This window comes from Stegodyphus dumicola, chromosome X2 (assembly GCF_044657685.1).
Source record: "Stegodyphus dumicola isolate Sdum_Otavi_A_Nest chromosome X2, ASM4465768v1".
In the NCBI taxonomy this organism is placed as follows: Eukaryota; Metazoa; Arthropoda; class Arachnida; order Araneae; family Eresidae; genus Stegodyphus; species Stegodyphus dumicola.
Window position 1 is genome coordinate 5,021,956 of NC_140781.1, and position 23,949 is coordinate 5,045,904.

Sequence of the window (23,949 nt, forward strand, 5' to 3'; positions counted from 1 at the left end):
TGTTAGGGTTTCTGGACTATTTAGCATTATCAGTTCAAGTACAACCCTACAAACGTTCAAAGAAGCAATATTATGGCTTTATTATATTCCATTGTCAGAAATAAAGTGTTACAACTTTTTTTATTTTTTGGTCTATGAGAACTTTTTAGTTGCATTGTTTCCTTTAACTTGTGAAAACACAAATGTAATTTGACTTATAAGTTTTACATCGTATCTGCATATTTAATTTTTGGAAATTTTTTTGTGAACCTTCATTTAAATAACTTACGAGTTGCCACTGGCTGTGATTCGTTAAGCCTAAAAACTTCTTCTTGTTGTTTCAATATTAACTCTACCTCTTGTTTCAATATTAACTCCAGAATCGTAAGTAGCAAATGGTCAGTGTGGCCACCACCATAAGTGCCAACTTAAGGAAGGCACCCAAAACGAGAAAAAAAAAAAAAATTATATTACGTTTGAACAACAACGATTAAAGTAAAATGTTAAATGCGGAGCCATTTTGCAATCATTTTTCCACGGAAAATAAAGCAATGTACTAGTAGTGGTTGCGCAACAGTTTAAGTGACTGCTCTAGAAAGTTTCGTTTATTTGATTATCGCAAAGCACGCGAAGGCTATTTACCTGACGGAGGGGATGCTTTCGTGGGGGGGGGCAGTCTAAGGGAAAGTGGCTCATATTATGTTACACATAGGGAAAAACCATTCAAACGCTTAAGCAACCAGCTAGTTCGCCTGAATTCGAACTCTGATCAAACTACCAGTGTTCAGCGACTTTTCCGCTTCTAGACAGAAAGAACAATTTAAGGCGTACAATTTATAACTATATGGATTTAGAATCTTTTCGTTATTTCAATACTTCCCTTCACCGTCCATCCCAATAGTAAATATGTTTAAATTATACAATGATATACATTGAACTCATATTCCCTAATTTTTATGAATTTTCAAGTTATATAAATATTTTAAAGAGAAAAATGTTGCAGAATGAATTTGTGTTTCAGTAGAGAAATAAATTATGCACAATCAATACTATTAATAGCCCAATTATTTAAAACAGCTTTTTTTCTACGTTTGTTGCCTTGTAGGTGGGGACAATAGCAACAAGAATTCAAGGAGGCAAGTACACAGCGAAGGAGAGGATGAAAGCAGAGAAACGACAGGCACGAAGTTTAAACGGTTTTCGTTGAAGAAACTAAAAACATGGAGATGACATATTTCACATAAATAATTCTTTCTTTTCGGAAGTGAAATATTAATTTATTCAGAACGTTTATTTTTCCTGCCTCTGAATTCCATCTGAGTTCCTAAACACTACAAGGTGTTTGTATGAATTTTTGGCTTTCGAAGAAAATTGTGAGCACATCCAACATTGCTATGTTACTTTTATGTTACATTATGAAAAAACTCCCGTAGCACAATGCACCTAACAGACTGTGTGTGTGCAACCAAAGAAATATTTACTTGTATGAATCGATGTACAGTAAATTTATATGTATCTATATCTACATACATACATACATACATACACAACTTATATGTAAAAGCACAATTTTAATTGAAAAAAGTCTTTATAGCATTGTAAACTATACCATTTACTGCAAATGAAAAGAAATTTAGATGCTTAAAATTATGAGGAGTAAGAAGCCTCATTGCATATCATGACACGTACATACCTTTGAAATATAACTAAAAATTCTATTATATATATTCTTGCACGAAGTGTTAAAAGGAAAAAAATTATAAGCTGCAAATTTATACCTGAAACGTAGAAAAACTGTCTTTCATCCAAAAGACTTACGTTTGATATGATTTTTATACGATATATTTTTCCCAATTTTTATGACATTTTAAAGGTGAAATTTCAAAAAAAAAAAAAAAATTCATTGGGTTTTATTCATAAGTCATGCATTTCATATTCATCATATTATGTAAGTGATAATTAGAATGTTTTTAAAAATACTTTTTGAAAGTAAATTTTAATTTTAATATCAAAGATTAAATTTTGGTTAATAAAATTATGTTTTCTTTTAATACTGTTGTCTGTTTTATTTAAAAATAATTAATCATAACTACTATTTACTCACCATGCATACAACATATTTTATTTAGAGAAACGATAGAAATGCAAACTTTAAGTTTTAAGTGGGACTAAGAGTAGGGGAGAACTGGTTCCACTTTTTGTCAACAAACAACGGTGAGTTTTGCTAAAGAATTCAGGATGATTTAGAATCAAGTCTAATGAAACTTCGTAATCAAAGGAATGATGGATTACTCCTTGTTCATATCTGCAAAACCAGTTACTTCTTGACATAAGCAATGAGCAACACGAGCTTAGGGAGAACATTCAGATTAGTCAGAATGTCATCTTGCAAATTTACTTGGAATGAAAACTCTTTCTGCAAGGTCTAATGTTGTGATGAGCTAGTCTTTTCTGTTCGCAATGAAATTATGAATTAAATCACACTTTTAGAAAATTATATTTTCAGAATTTGGTTCCGATTAAGCCTCATTAAAATAACATCAGACAGCGTTGCGTATATACAGGTAAAGGTTGAAGCAAAGCGGGCACCTGTATATTCCCGAAGGTATTTTAACACGTTCGTCGACGCTTCACTCATATCTGGACCCCGCCACTCAAATATGATTGACGCTCTTAAGTTAAATAGAATTTTCAAAAGGAATTCATTGGAATAAGCACTGAAATATAAATATAGGGTATAGAACATATAGAGTCATTAGGTTTTTTTTTTTTTTTTTTTTCGTTGTTGAAGCAGGAGACGTGAAAAATGAGCAATTCCCTCACCGGAGCTCAAACCTGGATCTCTTGAATATGCGCAGAGTGTGCTACCGCTACACCACGAAGACATGCTGGAAGGAGGGAGAAAATAGCTAATAAAACGTTAAATACACACATTACCCTATATTTTTTATTAATTTATATTTAGGATAAAATATTAAATTACACTATGTCGCATAATATTCGCTAAAACAGTCTAAGCACATTTGGGGTGATTTTGGACAAATGGTACAATAGGACGTAGTTTTTGTTACATTTTTCCTCGCTTCTTGGCGTTCGACAGTTTGTCCAATCTTCTGGCAACATAGTGCGTACATCCTTCTTATAGGCTTGTCCTGCTGATTCTTACGAATCTCTAAATGGTGAGATCATTTTGTTTCGTAGTAAGCGCATTCTAGTTCAGGAGGAGTGGCGCTGCAGTCACTCTTCCACACACTCATGCAAGCGTTCATCTCAGTTGCATCTAGGATAACAACATGCACATAGCCGCTTCCAGCACCTTGTGACCTCCGGAACTCTACGCAAACCTGTGAAATTTTGAATTTCGTTTTAGACTTTCATTTTGTGTGTGCCTACCATCGCACACTCTCAATGGCGAAGACATTGGAGAGTGAAAATCCCAGTCATTAAATTATGCTGATCCTGCTTTATGGTTTCTCACGTGTGAAGCTACTTTTGATTTGGCTTCTCTCAAGCCTATCACCGAATCGAAAACAAAATATAACTATTGCGTTTCTCATCTCCCACCAGATGCAGCATCCATGGCTCGCGATATCATCATAAATCCTGAAAAAACAGATCCTTATACCCAGTTGAAGGAGCACATCATTTCCAATTGAGGAGAAACCAAAACTCAAGAAATTCGATGCTTTTTAGCTGAACAGTTACGCGACCGTATGCCTAGCGAATTGCTTCATGTGGGATGCAGTGCCGCGCCGAGTCGCATACTATTGCCATCTCACTTATGTTACAGTAATTACCTGCAAACGTTCTTTAGAAGTGAACTACATGGTACTAAAATATTTTCTCACATACACTTAGTAAAAGCTTTTCATCAGATTCCTATTGCACCAGAAGATATCCACAAAACAGGCATTTGTACCCCTTTCGGATACTTCAAAAGCACTCGAATACAATTTGGCCTATGCAATGCTTCCAGTACATTTCAACGATTCATTGATGAAGTTACTAGAGATTTACAATGGTGTTCATGCATTCACTGACGACATATTGATTGCATCCCAAACTCAAGAGGAGCATATTCATAATTTACGAGTAGTATTTGAACGTCTTAATCATTATAGTCTTTCACTAAAACCATGCCAATGCACTTTAAAAGCATCCTTGTTAGAATTTCTATGTTTTTGAGTTTCCCAAAAAGGACTTTCACCCTTACCTTATAAAGTATTTCTCCCGTCTTCTTAGCATGCCTTCGTGCTGTAGTGGTCAGCATGCTCGACGCGTATTGGAGGTCCGTGGTTCAAGTCCAGGCGAGGGCATTGTTCAGTTTTTATCTCTCCTGCTTCAAAAATACCTAATGTTTCTACAAACTGATTGAGTTGAAGCAATACAAAATTTTCCTATACCAAATACGATTACTCAGTTTCACAGATTTCTCGGTGTGTACAATTTTTACCGTAGGTTTATTTCCACATCAGATATGTCTGCTGAGACCACTGTACGTACTTTTTTGCACAGTTGGACCTCTAGATTTGGAACAGCCGTCAAAATTACAACAAATCAAGGACGAAATTTTGAATCGTAATCGTTTCGAGAACTTACAAATATACTAGCCAGCCACAGAATTCATTTAACTTCGTATCACCCTCAAAGCAATGGAATGTTAGAAAGATTACACTGACATCTCAAAAGTGCTCCTACAGCACAAAAACATACAAAATGGACAGAAATCCTACCATTGGTATTATTAGGATTACACAGTCACTAAAAATAATCTAAATGCAACAAGCCCTCAACTTGTATGTGGCATTTCTTTAGGATTACCATACGATCTTATTTCTATAGATTCTCTCAAACACCCTATTACCACCACTTATGTTTCTAATTTAATAGCAACGATGAGAAAACTTAATCCCACTGTTTCTGTCGGTCATGGCAATATCAAAACTTATGTCAATCCATCATTAAGAATATGCATATAGGTGTTCTTACGAATTGGTAAAATTCGCCCTCCACTTAAACCTCCATATTCTGGACCACACCCAATAATAAAGCGAATAGATAAAACATTTGTAATAGATTTAATGGGAAACCAACTACCGTAACAATTGATAGACTCAAACCTGCCTTTCACTTTTTGGAAAATTTGGATTTGCCTTAATTATCTTCAAACACTAAACAATCTATTGAATTTCAAAACAACCAACAGAAAGTAGACCAACCAATCTCTGCTACTCTGTTTGCAAATACTAAAATAAAATCAGGTAAACATGTCCATTTTCCAAAGAAACTGATAAGTGAAATTTAAACTAGTGCCAATTAATTATTGTACATATGAATATTATCTTCAATTTGTTAATTGCATATTCATTATTTTAATTGTCATTCTTTTAACATGTACCTCATAAATATTTGACAACCTGTTTCAAATTTTGCATATATACACTATAATTTGTATCATATATTTTGTACCATCTACTTAAAAATTTAGTTATTATATGTATTTGCATCATTCTGTTTGTCACTGAGGGAGGGGGGAATCTTTGCAGTGAATGCAATTCTAGTTCAGGAGGAGCAGCATTGTAGTCACTCTTCCACACACTCTCCTGTGTAACACAGTGGAAAACCTGCCGGCGCATGCATCTGTATGTGCTTTTCTGCGAATATTACTTGTTTTGTAAATAAAATACTGTTTTATAAAATGCAAGCATTCAGGTCATAGTCGCTCTCAGCACCACAACAGTTTCTATTATTGTCGGGCATTTTCCGACGATAACTATTCGGTAATGAGTAGTTCTCAAAATTTTCTTATATCTACTTTTTTATTTTTTTATTTGTAGTTTTCTGGTACATGATAAAAGCATATAGTTGTTTCTAAGAGTAAACGTAGTGTGAATTTCCGATACCACTTATTAACAAAATTACATATAACCCTTAAAGAAACGGATGAAAATTCACCTTTATCTATGATTCAGATAGCATATAAGTTGAATTTCTAAATGAAGTTGTTACTTAAAATATATGTAATGCAAAATCGTTAAATAATCACCTGCATACAAAGTGTAGTAAACGCTAAAGTGTAATATTTGTAGGTTGTTGATATTTATCTCACTTGTGTGAAAGTATATATCATATCAAGTGCATGAATTTTATTGTGGCCAGGAGGTAAGGATTCTGCTTGTGGCTGGCTTAGGCCTTGAGTACCTTTTTAGGTTACAAAAAGATTATGGATTTTCTGGTCTGCACTCAATGGTAGTATGGCACCACCACTATCTTAGGTTACAATACACACTGCCCAGCTCCATCCCAGTTTTTTAAGAATATACTGGGAAATGGATACATGGGTCTCCCATCCCCTTCCACCAACCTCTCAAGAGGTCTTGAGGTTCGGCAGTATTTTAACTATCCCCATGCCACAAAGACACTAAATGCTTACAAAGATCCATGTCTTCTTCACAATTCAAACCCAGGCCCATGTCTATGGCAGTCAGCTTCCTTACCTCCATGCCAGCAGGGCAGTGTACTTGCACATTAATGATCTGATGAGTATGGTAATACTGAGTTTCCCATAATTGACAAAATAAAATGTTTGCTATTGGCTGAATACAGTAGTTAAAACACATATGTTTTTAATTAGGATTAAAGTTTAAAGAGGAGGGTGAAACATAATTTTGCAATTACAGCAATATATGGCTTCCTAAATAAATCTCAATAAAAACTCATAATTTCTTTTTCGAACTAATTTTGCAAATATAGTAATCCTCTTCTTGATTATATAAGGTTTCAATCACAAGAATTAAGTTCTTGAAATTAATAAGTAAATGAAATAGTTCACCAGATACATGTGAAAATTAACATCGTATTTAAAATCATTACTCTCCAGCAATTCATACACTTGACCTCTTAGTGGAACTACCAAGTTTTCTTTCACATTGATCTGAAATCCACTGCAAACAAGCAAACTCACCATGAAGACCATCTTAGACAGTTGACTCTGGAAATTATTAGTTGCATTCTTAAAAATGCAGTGCAGGTCTATACTGGTGGCAGTCATACAGATTGTACTGGCAGTGTTATTTTTATTAGGATCCCCCACCTTGAGACTACAACAAAGCAACACAAACTTGACACTTGGTGTGTCTTCACAAGCCAGTTAATTGTGATTAATGTAGGGCTTGATGCTATCATGTCTAATGATTGTGATTTTGGAGATGGATTTTATCGGATAGCCAAACTGCACTACAAAATCTTAGTGGCTGGTCCTCCATAAATGATGAAACCAGTGCATCTATTCTGCTCAAACTGAGGAAGATCTCTCAGACCCATGATGTAAACCTTCAGTGGATCCCATCTCATGTTAACATTGGTGTAATAAGGTTGCTGATAGACTGGCCAAAAAGGGTAGTGAGAATGAAATGGCCACTGGCTCTTCACTTACTTATCAGGAACTATACTCAAATGAAAGATCTAAACTCAATTTAATATGGCATACTCCATCTAAGCACCAATGGTACACAAGAACATCCCCTGGCTCTCTGCTGGAAATCAAATGTGATCATGGCTCACAGACTACTCTGGCTAGACTAACCAAGTGGCGACGCCTTAAATGTCATTTCATTCACCTTAAATCACCTTTCATAGTGGTGGAAAATTCCACCCCCCACTAGTAAAAGATACTTCGACGATCCAACTTCACTGGATCACAGTCTGAGCTGCATCAGACTTTCTAAGAGAGGCTTAGCATCTGATCCCCTTATTATAGATTTTTTGGAGGTCAACAACCTTCTGGAGCTGATCTGATATATGTCAGATCTTTCAAGGATAAGCAACAACAATTCATACACATATGAGCATTAAGAATGAGCTATAAAAAAGAATCCAAACTTAATTTTAGCTATAGCAAAGCTAAAACTGATTGGTCAACTACAGCAAAGCACTAGAAAAACCATGTTTAAAAGGCAGAATGCCTTCTGTAGAGCTTTCTAAAGGAAACTGGCTAGTATTTATATTACACAAACAGAAAAGAATGAGAATATTCATGTAGGTAGCTCATTTTAACACAAAGAATCAAAAGTTAATTATTTGAGTTTCATAGTTTCAGCCACTTTGCTATTGGAGACCTCATTGGAAACTAATATTCCCACTAGTTTTTCGAGTTTTATCTCCTAACTTGTCAATCTCTCGACTGTGTACCTATGAGGTTTTACTTGATCGGATAAAAGTTAAATAGTCCAAAACCCCTGATAGACGTGAAGCAAATTATTACTATGTCTGAAAGTAACTACAAAGTATGATAAAGGTTTAAATAAACCTCTTCTTTAAAAAGAAAAGAATTTAGAACATATAGGCACGTTCTTATGCTAGCAAAATTAACTACAACTTGTAGTGATCTAATTAAACAGGAACAGTCAAATTCAAACTAAAAATGTGGACTATGTGGAAAACTACACAATTTAGTTTTAATCTAAGCTAGCTCAATAATACGTCGTCAAAATCATAGTGCATCATAATTCAAATATCGGCCGCGATAATGCAAAGACGAATAATTGCAAATTGTCAGAGCTGGTAAGAACTATCGCAGCGTGCAAGTGGAGGCCAGAAACAAATTCTATCTTACAACCCCAAAACCTTAGTTTAAAAGCTATCTTAAGTGATCTGCATTCTGGTGAGAAAATCGAATGGGTAAATTATAGTAAAGGCTGAAATTATAAACAACTGCTTAATTTACGTAATATAGTGGTACATATTTTTAAGGAATAATTGTCTTTATGCACTCTTTAATATGTTTCCTCTTTGTTTTAGAATTTTTGGATTTAATTAAAAGATTTCTGTTATTCTAAAAAATTAAAGGCATTTAGAATGTACAGGAAAAGGTGCTAATTTTATTTTTTTAGTAACACAAATATTCAGAATAAATATGAAATTATATATGGTAAGGGATGGTTACAGAGCCAATTTGACAGAATGTTTAGAATTTAGTAACATAACTACCTCCAAAATTTAGAAATGACAAAACTTTTAGAATTTAGGAATGCATTAGGCAGCAAAACTTAGGATTCCGATATTGCATCAAGTGGGTATGATGCAATGAGACATATAAGAGGAATCTTTTAAACTGTCAGTTTTCAATTTCTTCCATAATAGAAAAAATCCTTTCTATAAATGCCTGTCCATGTGACAAGATTAGAAGCATTTTTGATATTTTGCATGCTTGTGTCTAGTGGAAAGTACAGAAAATAAAGGGAAGATAAACATATTAAAAAAAAGACTTCTAGTATCAGAAGTAAAGCATTGAAATACTGCTTTTCCAAATATTCTCCAAAAAGTAAGAAATTCACCACAGATACATTATTTTTGTAAAATACATCATCATACAATAATATTAAGAAGACTTTTTTTTTCTTTTGGAATCTGTGGGTCTATAAATCTTGCCTTCAAATCCTTCTAAACTGTCCAGGTTGCAATGTCTAGCATGTTGTCTAATGTTGATAAGTCGCCAAATTTGGAACCATTTAATAGAGAATTAACATTCCCAAAAGTGGAAAGTTGTTTAAGAGCTCTTTAGAAAAAAAAATGAAATAATTTCGAAATGCTTAGGTTTCATTTCTTGCTCAGAAATTTGAGTATCACGCCATTTATATTAGAAATAGGATCACATTATAATCCATGAAACTACTCTTTCATTCAGAAGATAACTGTATTTGCCAAGGAATTTCCAAAATGCTAATTCACATTCAAAATGGCAGTCGTATAAACAGACAGAAATTTCAGATGATTAAAATTAAGGACCTCCTGCCAACTTTGGCCAAAATTAAGGACATTCAAGGGCCAAAATTCAATTCCAGAAAATCTACGGACTTTTAAGGAATCTTTGGGATTGTGCGAACCCCGGACATGTGTACCACACTTTGCAGCGCAGAAATATTTCAGTATGTTGGACACCCATCATTTAGAGTGCTCTACCTAGAAAAGATTAAAAACAATTCTAATATTTTAGCATCATGCACAATTTTAAACATCACACAGCTATAGCTTTTCAAAATAAATAGGAATTATCTTAAACCATATTTGAAGCACTATGCAATTAATACAACATAGTTAATGTGGATGTCTTGAACATAGGAAATGTTAAACATTGCTCTTACTCCAATAAGATTAATATTTATATACATTTTTTAGATATAGAATCACAAAGACAAAAAATCAGTCATCGTTCTTTTTCTTCTCTCTTGCTTCATGTTGCCATTCTGGCGAAAAGAAAAGTGCATGCGAGAAGTTTCACAGATGGCGCTTCATTAACGCGAATGATGTCGCCACACACACTCTTCCCGGTTATAGCGTTATACCTTGTAATCTTTCAGGTATGCAGGAAATCTCACCCTTTGTCCAGCTTTTGTGTTTCCTGGATAAATATCTTGGGAATAATCATTGTCTCCAAGAATGGAGGTGAGATTTTGGAGTTATCAGCTTCATGTGTCGGGAGATTTGTTGTTATTTCATTCTTGAGGCTGAAACATGGTTTCAGTCTATCTATCGATATCCTTTTAATTTTACCTGAAACTTCCACATCGAAAAATTTCTCAAGTTTTTTAACTAAATATGGTCCGAGATAGGGTGGTTGAAGAGAAGATGAAATTATGTTATTATAGATGAATACGTGTGAACAATTTGCTATGTCCTTGTGCACGAAAACTAGGTTTTTTGTCATGGCTGGTTGTTGGTGTTGGTTTTAGGTTTTGGATGTGACTTTGCAATTTTTGCATAAAATCTGAATGCGTAACAGTGGGGACATAACTGAAAAATTCTCCAGGCAAACAGATTGGTGAACCGTACACAAGTTCAGCAGAAGAACAATGGAAATCCTCCTTAATGGCGGATCAAATGCCAAGAAGAATCAAAGGTAGCATATCAGTCCAAGAATTTGTTTTTTGCAGGTGGGATTTTAGGCTGTTATATTTATTTACATTTTTTAGATATAGAATCACACAGACAAAAAATCAGTCATTGTTCTTTTGCTTCTCTCTTGCTTCATGTTGCCATTCTGGCGAAAAGAAAAGTGCATGCGAGATGTTTCACAAATGGCGCTTCATTAACGCGAATGATGTCGCCACAGTTAACTTAATCGTCTAAAAAATTAATGACAGAAATAAAAGGGTATGAAAAACATTCACAACCAATTAAGGACAATTTTTATTCAGAAACAGTTCATGCTTTGCTGTATTAGTGTTAACTGCCATTTATAAAAATATTTCTTCAGCAGTAACTAAGTTACTGATCAAAAAGGGGAAAAAATCTTAATGATATTAAAACTTTACTGCTATTCAACAATAATTTTTTGCAAAAAATAACTTATTCTGAAAGGAAAAAACACTAGACCTTGAAAGGCTATATAAAACAGATATCATAATGTACAGGAATGAAAGTTATCAAATAAATTGTCTAGCTACAGGAGTACTTTATCCTCTTTCACATATAACTTCAACAACCTAAAATTAAAAAAAAAGGCAAATATTAAACATAATTTATAATTACATATCACTTCCATTTTAATTACATGAATTAAAATTAGTAATGTACAATTAGGTAATGAGTACATTAAAAAATAAAAACTGAAGTCTCTAATTAATAACTATCATCATTAGGATATTAAGAAAGTCACTAGAAAACGCTATTCATCAAAGATACTAATTTGAAATTCTTAACAAGGCAATCATCTTCTTTATTTCTTAGCTACTGATAAGCAGTCTATCTAGTACAAATATATTTGGGCCTCAAGAATGAGGCAAGTTATTTAACATACTGCAAATACAAACATATTTCAACCAAGTTTCAGTATTTTAAGTTTTTAAGACAGCATGTGAAATTTTTTATATACTACACTATTACAGATACATCAATTAAACAAGACTGATAAAGTGACAATCACAAGTGATTATTGATTTAATCTCATTTAATTGGCTGAATCATACTACCTGACAAGCTCACAAAAACTGTGTTTAACGATCAGCTATGAAAAAATTTATATGCACACAGTAAATCTGTGAATTACTATTAGAACTGAAAAGCTATTTTGACAAACATCAGAACCGAAAACCTATTCTGACAATTAAACATACCGTCTATAATGAAATAAATTCTAAAACAAAGAATTTGGATCCACAATAAAATGCTGTCGACGATATGCATAGATGTTAACTTGGATATCAAAATAAATTAAGTATGTTGATGTGTCTCTAGCTTTCATTATATCACAGATGCTCAAATTCCATTGTAACTAAATTCTAACATTGATGTTGCCAATTTGAACTTTGTTACATAAAAATTGTACAGCTAGAGGCTTCAGCAGTAATTTTAATTGATTCAAATGCTGATAAATTCTTTAAAACACAAAGTATATTTAAATGAATTCCATTAGAGTCGTTTTAATAAAATGGAGGAAAAAATGTAGAATATCAGATGCAGTAGAATTTAGTAACAGACAAAGAAGGAAGGATGCACCAAGATTCATTAAAAAAATCTTGCATTTCAATGACTAAAGAGACAGTAAATATAAGCCATCTACAGCTGACTGAACTCATATCTTTAGATCTTTAAGCTAAGGGTCCAAACAAACTGTTGGCTAGATGATCCACTCTTTGTATGCAAAAACACTCTTCCTACTGTTCAAAATATGCACACAAGTACTGCCGGCAACACCATATTATCTGAAAGCATGCAGGATCACTTATTCCTGATAGCTTTATGTATCTTTTTCAATGCCCTCAAAGCAATCAGCACTGATGTTCAAGTTAAGCTCTGAAAGAAACCAACAAGAAGTCCTTCATGGTCAAAAATATATTCAACACAAACTTACTGGTGAGCTTGTGACTTCTAAGTTTTCATGAACAAGAATGCTATTGCACTCTCAGCCTCTCAGCTACAGCTGAAAATGGGTACACCATGTTTGATCACCCGAGATTATGTGCAGAACACCACCCTTTGCTTTATAATGCAACACATGTTTAATACTTAAAACCCTCACACTCTTCTTTATGGTGATCCATCAGCATCTGTGGAGCTCATCATGAATACCCCTTCTGATATTTCACTTCAATTTCTTAGTTTTTGCTATTTAACCACCTGACAGTTTTGTCCGTGCACCGTATGGGTGCTGCTTTCGGCCTTTACTGATTTGCCCATATACTGTATGGGCAATCTCATTCCTGAGTTGCTTTTACTGTTCTGTCCAAATCTTTTCTATTTTTAATATGAAAATAGTCATATATATGGTACATGTTCACTAAGTGGTAGTTAGCAATGTCTATTTCATTGTATTTTAAGTGGTTCAAAAGCAGGCGCATGTTTCATGTAACTGGCAGGATTCGGTAAATTTTTATTTTTCACCAATATTTTACAGTTCATTTGATAACTTTATTCATGAACAAGCACTTAAAAACTGTTTTTTACCATAAAATAATGGCTAATTTAGAATGCCCACAGCTTATTTCTTGTGATTCGGTGTCAGGATTTGAAATATCTGAAAATGAGTCTGGGAGGAGTGAAAGTTCTCTCCATGGATTCGATACTAGTATAAAAAAATGACAGTAAAGATACAAATTTACAGTTTTGATTGAATATTATTGTTTGACTGACTGAAAGGAATGTAACAGTAAAAGGTTGAACAAAGGTCTCCCTGGATGCCTAATAGCTCCATTAAGACTAGCACAGAAAGACTTTTTAGAGAAGATTTCACTCACAGAAAAAATTAAAACCCATAAGATGGTACGATGAGTGTTTTCCGAAGTAAAACGGAAACAAAAAAAGAAATTAGTGAAGAGACTCGGCATTTCTTGGTATTTGTTATTTTTATCTGGACTGTGCCTCTCGCATTGTTTTAAGGTATTGCACATTAAATCAGAATCATTAAATCATCATTTTGGGGGGAAAAAGGTTAATTAAATGTAATTATATTAATTGTAATTGAACATAATTGTAAAGCAATTGTACTTTTTTATGTATACCACCGTAAACATAACTTCCCTGTTAGGCACACATTCAGGAAAAAGAGAACTTTCAGAGAAGGTATTTTATTTGCAGTAAAAAATTGTTCTAAAGGCTTCAAAATATTACAAATGTTAATTTTAATATCTTTCTACTTACACATGTAAAATGAACAAAAAAATGCAATAAAAAATATGACTCTTTTTGGACTGACAATGGAAAAAAATGAAACAGTCAAATGGTTAAGCTCTCCCAAATGATAACAAAGTTAACCATTAGCTTGCATGAGCTCCAATGCGAATCTCTTATATTGCTGGTTCAATCTAAGAGGTGATTCTGTCTGTCACAACTTGTACCTGGTCCAGATGGGAAAGATCTTTTATTTCCTCACATCTTTCATGATACTTTCATACCATACCCATCACTTGCCTATGAAAAATACTTGTCACCCTATACTACCTGCACTCCTTGATAATGATAGTTGATCGACATCCTTTCACTATTAGGAGCTAAATTAATACTCAATAATTTACCATGGACAGATTCTGAATTATGGTGACAATGCTCTCAATCATCTACACCATATATCAGACATGCTAGGAAGAAAGAACCCATGCTCATTTTATCTATTGGTCTACACTATCATGTAAGCTGTGCCATGTATAATGTTTCTCTGTAACACTCCATGTGATATGGTACAAATAGCTTCATTTTAGCATCTTTTGGAGCATTAAGAAACACAATAAGGAAATGCTCAGAAAATACACACATTTCCAATGCCCCACTGTTATTCATAAACAAGCCTATATATATACATACATGAGGTATTGGTTAAAATGCAGGTTTTTAATAACGACCTTTCCCATGCAAAAAATATAGTCTGTAAAGCACTGAATGTACATACCATCACTAAAAACACATGAGGATAACAGCATTTTGCAAAATCAATCAAATGATAAGTTAACAACAGAGATAAAAGATGCATGATACAAAGGACATCTCTGTATGTCTGTTGTACTGAATAAGTAAGTAGTATGGTTTTCATTATTTATCTAAAGGTAATTCCATACAGTATTTCAAATGACATAAATTCAGTTCCCACTAATTCTAAGAATTCTAATTTTGAAACATGCTTGTCATCAAATACAACTGCAAGTATTCTACACCACTGCCCTTTCATTTTAAATACACAGTTTAAAACATGTTTACACCTCACGATGTAGTGATTGAAAAGTTTTCAAAATGATTTTTAATTTACACATTAAATTACACAAACGAAAAAAAAAAAAAACACATCAGACCTATAATTTTGCATTTAAATTTTTACTGCTTGTCTAGTCTAATTAAGGAAAGTGCTAATTACTTACACTTGGCTCCATTAAAACTGGATCTAAGCAGCGATTTATTGTGCTACTCATTATTTCATCCAGAAGGACATGGACTAAACTGAAATAAAATCATATGTTATGTTGAGATTCTAAACTCTGATTGAATAAATACAGAGACTAAAATTTAAATAGAGAGACAAATATAGAATTTAGATACAATTCTGTTTAAAGACAAATACGTGCATATACAGAATGAGCTACAAGTTCACAAAAACAAGGTTTAATTACTAAAAATTAACTGCTGGCAACTTAAAGCAGGCCAGGCGATCTGGACCAATGAACAAACTAAATAAATGGAATATATGATAATGATTAAGTAAAATTCAGAGAGCTTAAAATGTTCATAAATAACTAACAGAAAAATAATGAATTAAATTATAAAAATTAATATGATTTTAATAAAACAAATGAAAGTTGAATACATGTATGACTTCAAAACACCATTGTAGATATAAGATAAGTATATATTTTTAACAAGATTCTTAACATTCTCATTAACTTGCACATATATTTAGAATTAATAAATTAATAAATTCATTCAATGCTGTGGAAGAAAAATCTTAACCAACAGCAATGTTCACTGAGCCCTAATAGCGACAAGATACTTAATTCTCTGCATTATGCATTTTCATATAATTTCATATTGTCATTAAAAAAATTCATCCACATGTCCTAGTCAATGTAATTCTCTTAGAAACCAGCATAAAATGTAAACCAATGAAAATATTTTGACAAATATTCAGTTAGATGTTAGCATGGTCCAAGCAGTCTTATTGTGACTTTGATGTCCTTAGAAAGATGAGTAAACACAAATTTTTGAACAGAAGGGCATAGTCTGTAATTCTCACAGAATCTGATGTGCAACCGACTGCCTGTGAAAAACGTGCATACATCAAAATCTGCATTACTTTGAAAGCTAACACATCTTGAAAGAATTGAAATAAATACTCATATTTTATACCAAAAAAATGTGTAGGTGTATGTGATACACTCATTTGATCATTTTATTATTAAAAGTAAAATAAACAAATTTTCATAAATAACCATTTAAAAAGAATCTTGGAGCAAGTAGCAGCCAACAGGTGCATTACAGTAGAAACGAATATGCTAAAGCCCATTTAACCAGAAGGGTGCATCTCATAAGTGTTTGACTTCCCTAACAATTATTATATGCCTTTTCTGGTAGCAATTATTATATAATTTAATAACAGTTATTATCATATTACCAATAACCTTTCATAGCAATTATAATATACTTATTTCTGGCATCTAGTAGATGCTCCCAACACACAAATTCATGACAGATCCACAAAAGTTTTTTGGCTACCAGTAATTTCTCAATCTAGTGACATATCATGTAATCAAAACCCTGACTTCATTGTTTCTAATTTTTTGTAATGAAATGCCTTTAGCACAATGCATACCACTGTTAATCTGCTACAGCTAAGAAATGAAACAAAAATTCTATAATGCAATAGACCAAATTTCTATGGAAACATTAAATACAGTTATATAGGATATTTTCTCAAAACTAGAATTTTCATACAGAAACAGTAGTCATCTACTACTATTCAGAAATATACTACTCAGAAATAATAATCATCTTCTACACTTGGACATATCTACCTCTCATGAGTATGCATGTAACATCCTCTGCACTTATTACTGTGATGGTACTGTATTACCATGATTGAAAATTCCTTTTATTACCTTTCTGTATCTCCACTTCAAAATTTCATCTTTTTTAAACATCCTATCTATGTTACACAATACTTAAGTACACTGACTGGACAATATTTTCCATTATTAAGTAAAATAAAACTGACCAAACTTTAGTGCTGCATTTAAACAGTGTCCTCCTACAGGATAAATTATGGAAAATTTCCCAATTTTTGTAAATGTTTTTTGATATTGTAAATCAAGTTGATATGAGTATTTTTATTCACAATCATGAATATTTTTGTGGAATTAAAAATATATTCAGTAAAATATTTCTGGTTTTCTATTCCAACTGTATACTTTAAAAATGGTAAATTTAAGCATCTGAAGAATTTAAAATGAATTATCTTTTGAAAATATTGTAGAATATGCACAAAGGAGTGCTTAATTTCTAAAAGAAAAATTTGATGAAAAATAACTACCTGATAGCAAGTTATTCAACTAAGTATTGTATTCAGAAAGTTATTAAAGTTTACAGAGAAAGTGACTAGAAAGTTCATTTAGAATTCTAATCGAAGTGTATATAATTTCAAAATCTAACAAATATTATTTGATTGAGGTAACTTTTTAGAATTAAGACAAGGAGTAAAACTCAAGCACATTTCAAAGCTGCATATAACTTTCATGTAATTTTAAGGATATTTAAAGTTGCACTGTTTTCCAATTGCAACTTTTAAAGGACAAAGTATTACTACTCTTTCAACTGGATCAGATTTTTCATATTTGCTGGTACACCTCCTGTAATCATGGACACAATAATGACCTCAAGAGATTAAAATATTTATGAGAAATCACTGAAATTACATCAGATCTTTGCACAGCAATAAGCTAAATATATATTGCATCAAACTTTTAGTGTTTAGCTCACATAAAACTTCTAAAATATACTTTATCCAGATCAAGCAGAAAGTCACTATCCCATCAATTCTCTTCTAATCGGAAATTTAAGCTCTCTTATGGCCTAATTAATATGCAAGGTTTTGTAACAACATATAAAGCCAATGGTTTAAAGTAGTTCAATAAAGTTTAGGCTATAATTCTTGCATACAATATTCTCAAGAAATACATGCTAATTTAAATACTAATACTGGAGAAAATCTTATCATTATTTAGAAATAATCTGAAATGAATATGTATGCATTTCAAGAGATAAACAACTCAGTCTTATTGTCCCCAAAGCAAATTATTCTAAAATGCTCAAACAGCAAAGCAGAAAAAGAGGCCATTTTCTTTCAAAGTTCATTAAGCCTTTACATTTAAAATTAACATCAAAGAAACCCAATTTGATCAGTTATTACAAATTAGGTTATTTTTATGACAAATTAAAGCCTCTGTCATAATTTCAGAAGTATAGAATTTACCAGACAAGACTTAATTTAGCAACCGAGCTTTATAAAATATTCTTATACAGAACTGAACTTAATTAACAATAATTAATTATTAATATCACATATATGATATCATTTTAGAGCATATTAAAATAATATATTTAAAATAACCAGCTTTTGATTTAGATTAAAAATTAAATAATGGAGTTCAGCCTCCATTCTCTATTTAAATTTTTTTAATTATTTTATTTAAGTAATTAAAATTATTTTTATTTTATTTAAAATTTATTAATTTTTAAAATAGGTCTAAGAATTCTTACTTTTCATCAGCTACAAAGTGCCATAAATACAACTGTAAATAGTGGATGTCAACTTGAACTTGCTGGAGACCAAACTTACTAAATGTTCTAAGGCGCACACATTCAAGAAATGTCTAAGACAATTATTTGAGAAAAGATGGAGTTAACTGAGAGTTTAGTTAATTAAAACTTTATAAACATAAATACATAGCAAACTAAACTGGATATTTTTCAATACATTATACATCTAAGCATACATATACACATAAACAAGTGCCCTTGTACCCACATTCATTTTAATATTTTTGTAGCTTTTTATAGCCATGAATTTAAATGTATTTCTACAGCAACACCAGACAGTACAAGAAACAAGCATTTTTAAGTTTCAATTTTTAACATTAAGTTATGTTAACCTGTCTGTCAAATGTCTTTGTAAATATTTCACATAATTCTCCAAAGATAATTTTATTTTCCTTATGTTATAGGTTCATAAAAAATATATTTTTAATTCAACAACTTGCAATTCTAAAAGCTTTCCATTTGATCAGCACCATTACAAGCTACAATAGCTTGAAAAAACGCTCAGATTTCCTCAGATCCTCTTTATCCCAATTTTTCTTAACTCCATTACTTTAATTTTCCTTCCACTTTTCCTCTATATATTAATTAATTCGATGTTTAAATTTTCTAAACTTTCCATTAAATTATATTCTCACATTCTTTTTTTCCCATTAACCTTCTATTTGATTATTCTATTCTTAGCCACAGCTAGATTAATCTCTAGACTGATCCTAACCTTTAGATTATCTTATATCCATAAAAAAAAAAAAAAAAAAAAGAATTTCACCGTTTCTCCCTTCTCCTCCTACTCTTTATATTTTCCATAACACTTGTAATCACAAGAGATAATCTAATTTTCATTCCGCTATGCTAAGATGGTTTAGGATTTTCATCCTATATTCTAGTATACTATCAAAATTACTCCAGAGCTGCATCAGACTCAATCAACATTCTTTCCAATCGAATTGGAGACATTATAATCCTTATGCCTATAGGTCTAATAATATCATCTTTAGAATGAAATTTCTAACTTAATAATGAATATTTTCTAATTAATTTAATCTTTGTAATTATTGCAGCATGTTCACAAAAAGAGCTCAATTCCCATTCTCAGGCTGGCTTGCAGAAGCTATAGCAGCACCCATACCAATCTCAGCACTAGTTCACTCATCAACCATAGTAACTGCAGGAATTTACTTATTAATATGAATTCTTAATAATCCTCCTACCCTATAACTTATTATTATTACATCCATCTCTTCCATTACAATTCTTAAATTGCAGGCCTCTCTGCAAACTGAGAACAAGATATAAAAAAATATTATTTCCCTTTCAACCTTTAGAGAAATTGCAATAATACTTTTTGCCATTTCAATATTACTATTAATATCAACTATTTTACTTTAATTTCTGAAGGTTTATTCAAATCAACAATATTCCTCTGCACAGGAATTATTATCCACTCATCATCCTATCAAGATATAAGGCATAGAGAAAGAACTATGTTTAATATTCCCTTAATATCTTGCATTCCAGGAATTTTCAATTTAACCTTAATAGGAATTTCATTTACATCAGGATTCTTTTCAAAAGACACAATCATTGAAAATATATTATTTTCTAAACTTGCATCAACCCTTTCAATCTTAATAATTCTAATGAATTGGACTAACAGGCTCTTATTCTATTTGCTTATGTTTATTCTCCCTTAAGCTCAATATTATATCAACGCCAGACTTAACCCTACAATCTAACAATCTCATCTCTCTTTCTATCAAATACAGCATTAACAATTGACTTCTTTTTATAGCTCTAAGGTAATTCAGAATTGCTGAAGTCTCAATCTGGACTTATTTGTATTCAGACTGTATTTGTCTTCCCTGATTCAGGCTTTCACTTGCATAAAAGAGCACACTATTTGTTCTATTAGATAACTGCTCTTAAGAAGGCATTTATACTTATCAAAATCACCCACAGTATTAAATACAGTCATATAAATACTATTAAGTAAATTAATGCATAGTCTGGTTGAACTGATGCTGAAGAAATCCAGAAACTAATACAAGTAAATTTCAAAATTTTCTCTTCCATTATAATCCATGCAACCCCATGCATTATAACAGATATCTTAATTTAAGTTCAGGTTATTTGCACAAATGTAATTCCTCATTTATAAAGATACTTTAGAGATAAGAATATAACATGAATTTATTCCTTCTACTCAAAATGCTAAACAGTAGTACAGAGGGTGAAATAACTAGCCTACTTTAATGCATTTGTTCACAGCTATCTATGTTAATTATACAATATGAAAAAATGATAGGTTTTTCACACTATACTGTGACGCCATTTCTGAAAAACTCTAAATTGACTTAACCCTTTTGCCATCCTTTCCTGTCTGCAAAAATTTCTCCCTAGCGGCCCTTTGTTTTTCGCAGTGTGTAATGTTGTTTTCTCTGTACATAGATAACTTTTGTAGTGGATGAATGTAAATGAATATTAAGTAAAATTATAAGGAAATAAAGCATAATGGAAAAGTAATAACATCTCGGCTCATTTCTAACAGCAGGATTAATTTGATAACATCTAATCCAGGCGGTCCCCTCCTCCCATTTTGTTATAATCTTTTTAATTTATTGGGTTTTTTTAAAGTTCTTTTCCGTGCTTCAACATCCAACACAGAGTTCTTATGCACTGTACTCATCAAACGTATATCCTTCTTGTCTTTCCAATTCACAACCTCATTTTTTCTCTTTTTCTGCTGAATAGACATTGAAGATCTCTCACTGTCGTGTATCTTATGTATAGACTGGCATGAATATTCATAAAACCTGGGGGAAATTCAATTAGAGACAGAATGCCTGATTAGTACTACCCTCTAGCTGGTATTAAAACAAAAAAAAAACAAACAAAAAAAACTCAAACAAGTAAACATTTAGAAAGAGTTTTAAACGTTTAAAAGTTTTAAAATGTAGAAGAACGCTTGAAGCACATTACGGCCGCCGTGCAGAAGTTTCACTTGAACGCGCTAGACACGTTATGGACGATAAAGAGGTTAAATAGACTTTATAATTCAGCTCATTGACCCATTTACAATGTCATTCAAGTGTAAAAATATTATAAGGTATTTTCTCCCACCTTTCTGCATGGCTTTGTGTTATAACGGTAGCACACTCCGTGCATTTTCAAGAGGTCCAGGTTTGAATCCAGGCAAAGGCAGTTGCCCTTTAAAATGGGGAGTATGTTTTCTCCCTCCTTTCATCATGCCTTCATGGCGTAATGGGTAGCACACTTAGTGCACATTCAAGAGGTCCATGTTCGAGTCCCAAAAGGGCATTGCTCATTTTTCAGTGTCTTTTGCTTCAAAAAATACTAATGAATCTACACATGCGCCAGAACCAAAGGTGGTGGATGATGATTCTTCACCACCAGGATTTGGTGACTGGGTGCCCTAATCCCCAGTCAGCCTTTAAAAAGGGTATTTTATAAGGTATTTTCTCCCTCCCTTCTGCATTCTTTATGTTGTAACTGTAGCACACTCGGTGCATATTCAAGAGGTCTAGGTTTGAGTCCCAGTGAGAGCATTGCTCATTTTTTGCATCTCCTGCTTGAAATTAACCTAACGACCCTACAATATTAATACAGTACAAGTCCAGAAATCCGCAAAGTTTGCGACCAGAGTTTGTGCGGATTTTAGGATTTTGCGGACTTCAGGACAGAAAAGATAAATCATAATATTCAGACTAAAAGTGCAAAATAAATAAGGCATATTAGATACATTTAATTAAATTATTATATACATTATTGCAATAACTTATAATATGCATTAAATTATTATTACATATATAAATTGATTATATTATTCATTGTATTATATATACAAAGTATTGAGGTTTGCCAATTTCACCTCATGCAAAGACTTCCGGTGTTAGAATCACTTGCTGTAAAATTTCAACAGCTTTTCTTTATTTTTTCGTATATCATACACAATCGTATCGTAATTCGATACGATTCTGCTAAAAACCAACCCGTCTCCATGTTTTGCAGAATTTGCACTTTTTGCATTACTGTCAATGCAACATGTTTACATTTTTCAACGTTGCAAGCAGTAAAATCGTGAGTGCGTTACTTATCTGTAATTGCATTAAAAAGGCTGAAATTTAAAATATTCTTAATTTATCCACAAAATATCCAGATAAAAAAAAAGCAGCACTAAATAATCTCATGAAATAACAGAGCTCAGAAAATACAACAACGTGAATCGTGAACTTGAAAGAAGAGTTGAGTGAATCGTCTGCTTTCTTACCTTGATGCAGATTAGCAGGGAAGAAACATTTATCGTGATGTCAAGAATTTGGTATTTCCGTTATGACTCATTATTATGACGTCATTATTCGGTAAGTATTTTTTCTTCGATATTTCATACTCAATGTGGCGGTTTCCGGAACCTATAAACTGAATGTTTATATTTTGAGAGGTAACGCGGATTTCAGGAGTTGGTGGATTTTTGGTATTTGACTGTAATTAGTTAGATATTCAAAACTTTATAAACCATAGCTATTTTTAATTTTATAACTCTCTAACGCTTTTTATACTGAGAAAATCCTCAGTAGGAAAAAAGCTTTCATTTATCAAAGTGCTTTTAAATATGATAAAAATAATATTAAAATTAATGTACATACTACTATGTGGATAAACTCATAAGATAGAAAACAAAAAATATAACAATATAATGAGGTAAAACAGTATAAAATACGAATACTAATTGATTAAATACATGTTAATAAAAAGTTCTACAAATGTCTACATTAGATTCAGCACATGAAAATTAATACGAAAAATGTAATAAAATGAATAAAATATAATTAGAAAAAATAGAATTCAAATCAAATGAAATTTAATAAGAAAATTTATACTGACTACCACTACGAATAGAACTTGCAGGAGTGGAAGAATGGAACTTCCACAATTACTTCATTAATTCAATAAATTTCATTTATTATTTGGAAACATTTATTTTTCTTAGTAAAGGTTAAAATTTAAAAACTAGATTTAGTGATCTATTGGGAAGACCAGGAGATGTCAAGAAAAACTCAAAAGCCATGCAGCCATGATTAATAATGAAGACACTGATACATTTATTTTTAAAGTAAAAAATAAGAATTAAGAAAACATTAATGCCAGGATTATAAATCCTGA

General features: G+C 32.1%; 2 protein-coding genes across 11 annotated transcripts in view; one reads left to right on the forward strand and one right to left on the reverse strand.

Moving 5' to 3' along the window:
• LOC118198674 (1-phosphatidylinositol 4,5-bisphosphate phosphodiesterase epsilon-1-like) overlaps window positions 1-2,030 on the forward strand; it is a 482,557-nt gene extending 480,527 nt beyond the window's left edge. For 3 of the 4 annotated variants that reach the window (XM_085809195.1, XM_085809193.1, XM_085809196.1), the window contains one exon: window positions 1,085-2,030. In XM_085809195.1, the coding sequence (XP_085665321.1) occupies window positions 1,085-1,209 (125 nt within the window). In that variant the 3' untranslated portion in view covers window positions 1,210-2,030. Of the gene's footprint in view, window positions 1-1,056 lie in introns of all 4 variants that reach the window. The other variant, XM_085809194.1, reaches the window with a different exon arrangement.
• A 9,118-nt stretch (window positions 2,031-11,148) lies between these two features.
• Window positions 11,149-23,949, reverse strand: part of Vps51 (vacuolar protein sorting 51) — a 171,901-nt gene continuing 159,100 nt past the window's right edge. For 6 of the 7 annotated variants that reach the window (XM_085809109.1, XM_085809107.1, XM_085809106.1 and 3 more), the window contains exons 18-20: window positions 18,712-18,824; window positions 15,324-15,402; window positions 11,149-11,462 (exon numbers count right to left, since the gene is read on the reverse strand). In XM_085809109.1, coding sequence (XP_085665235.1) covers window positions 11,433-11,462; window positions 15,324-15,402; window positions 18,712-18,824 — 222 coding nt within the window. In that variant the 3' untranslated portion in view covers window positions 11,149-11,432. Of the gene's footprint in view, window positions 11,463-15,323; window positions 15,403-18,711; window positions 18,825-23,949 lie in introns of those variants that run through there. The other variant, XR_015038908.1, reaches the window with a different exon arrangement.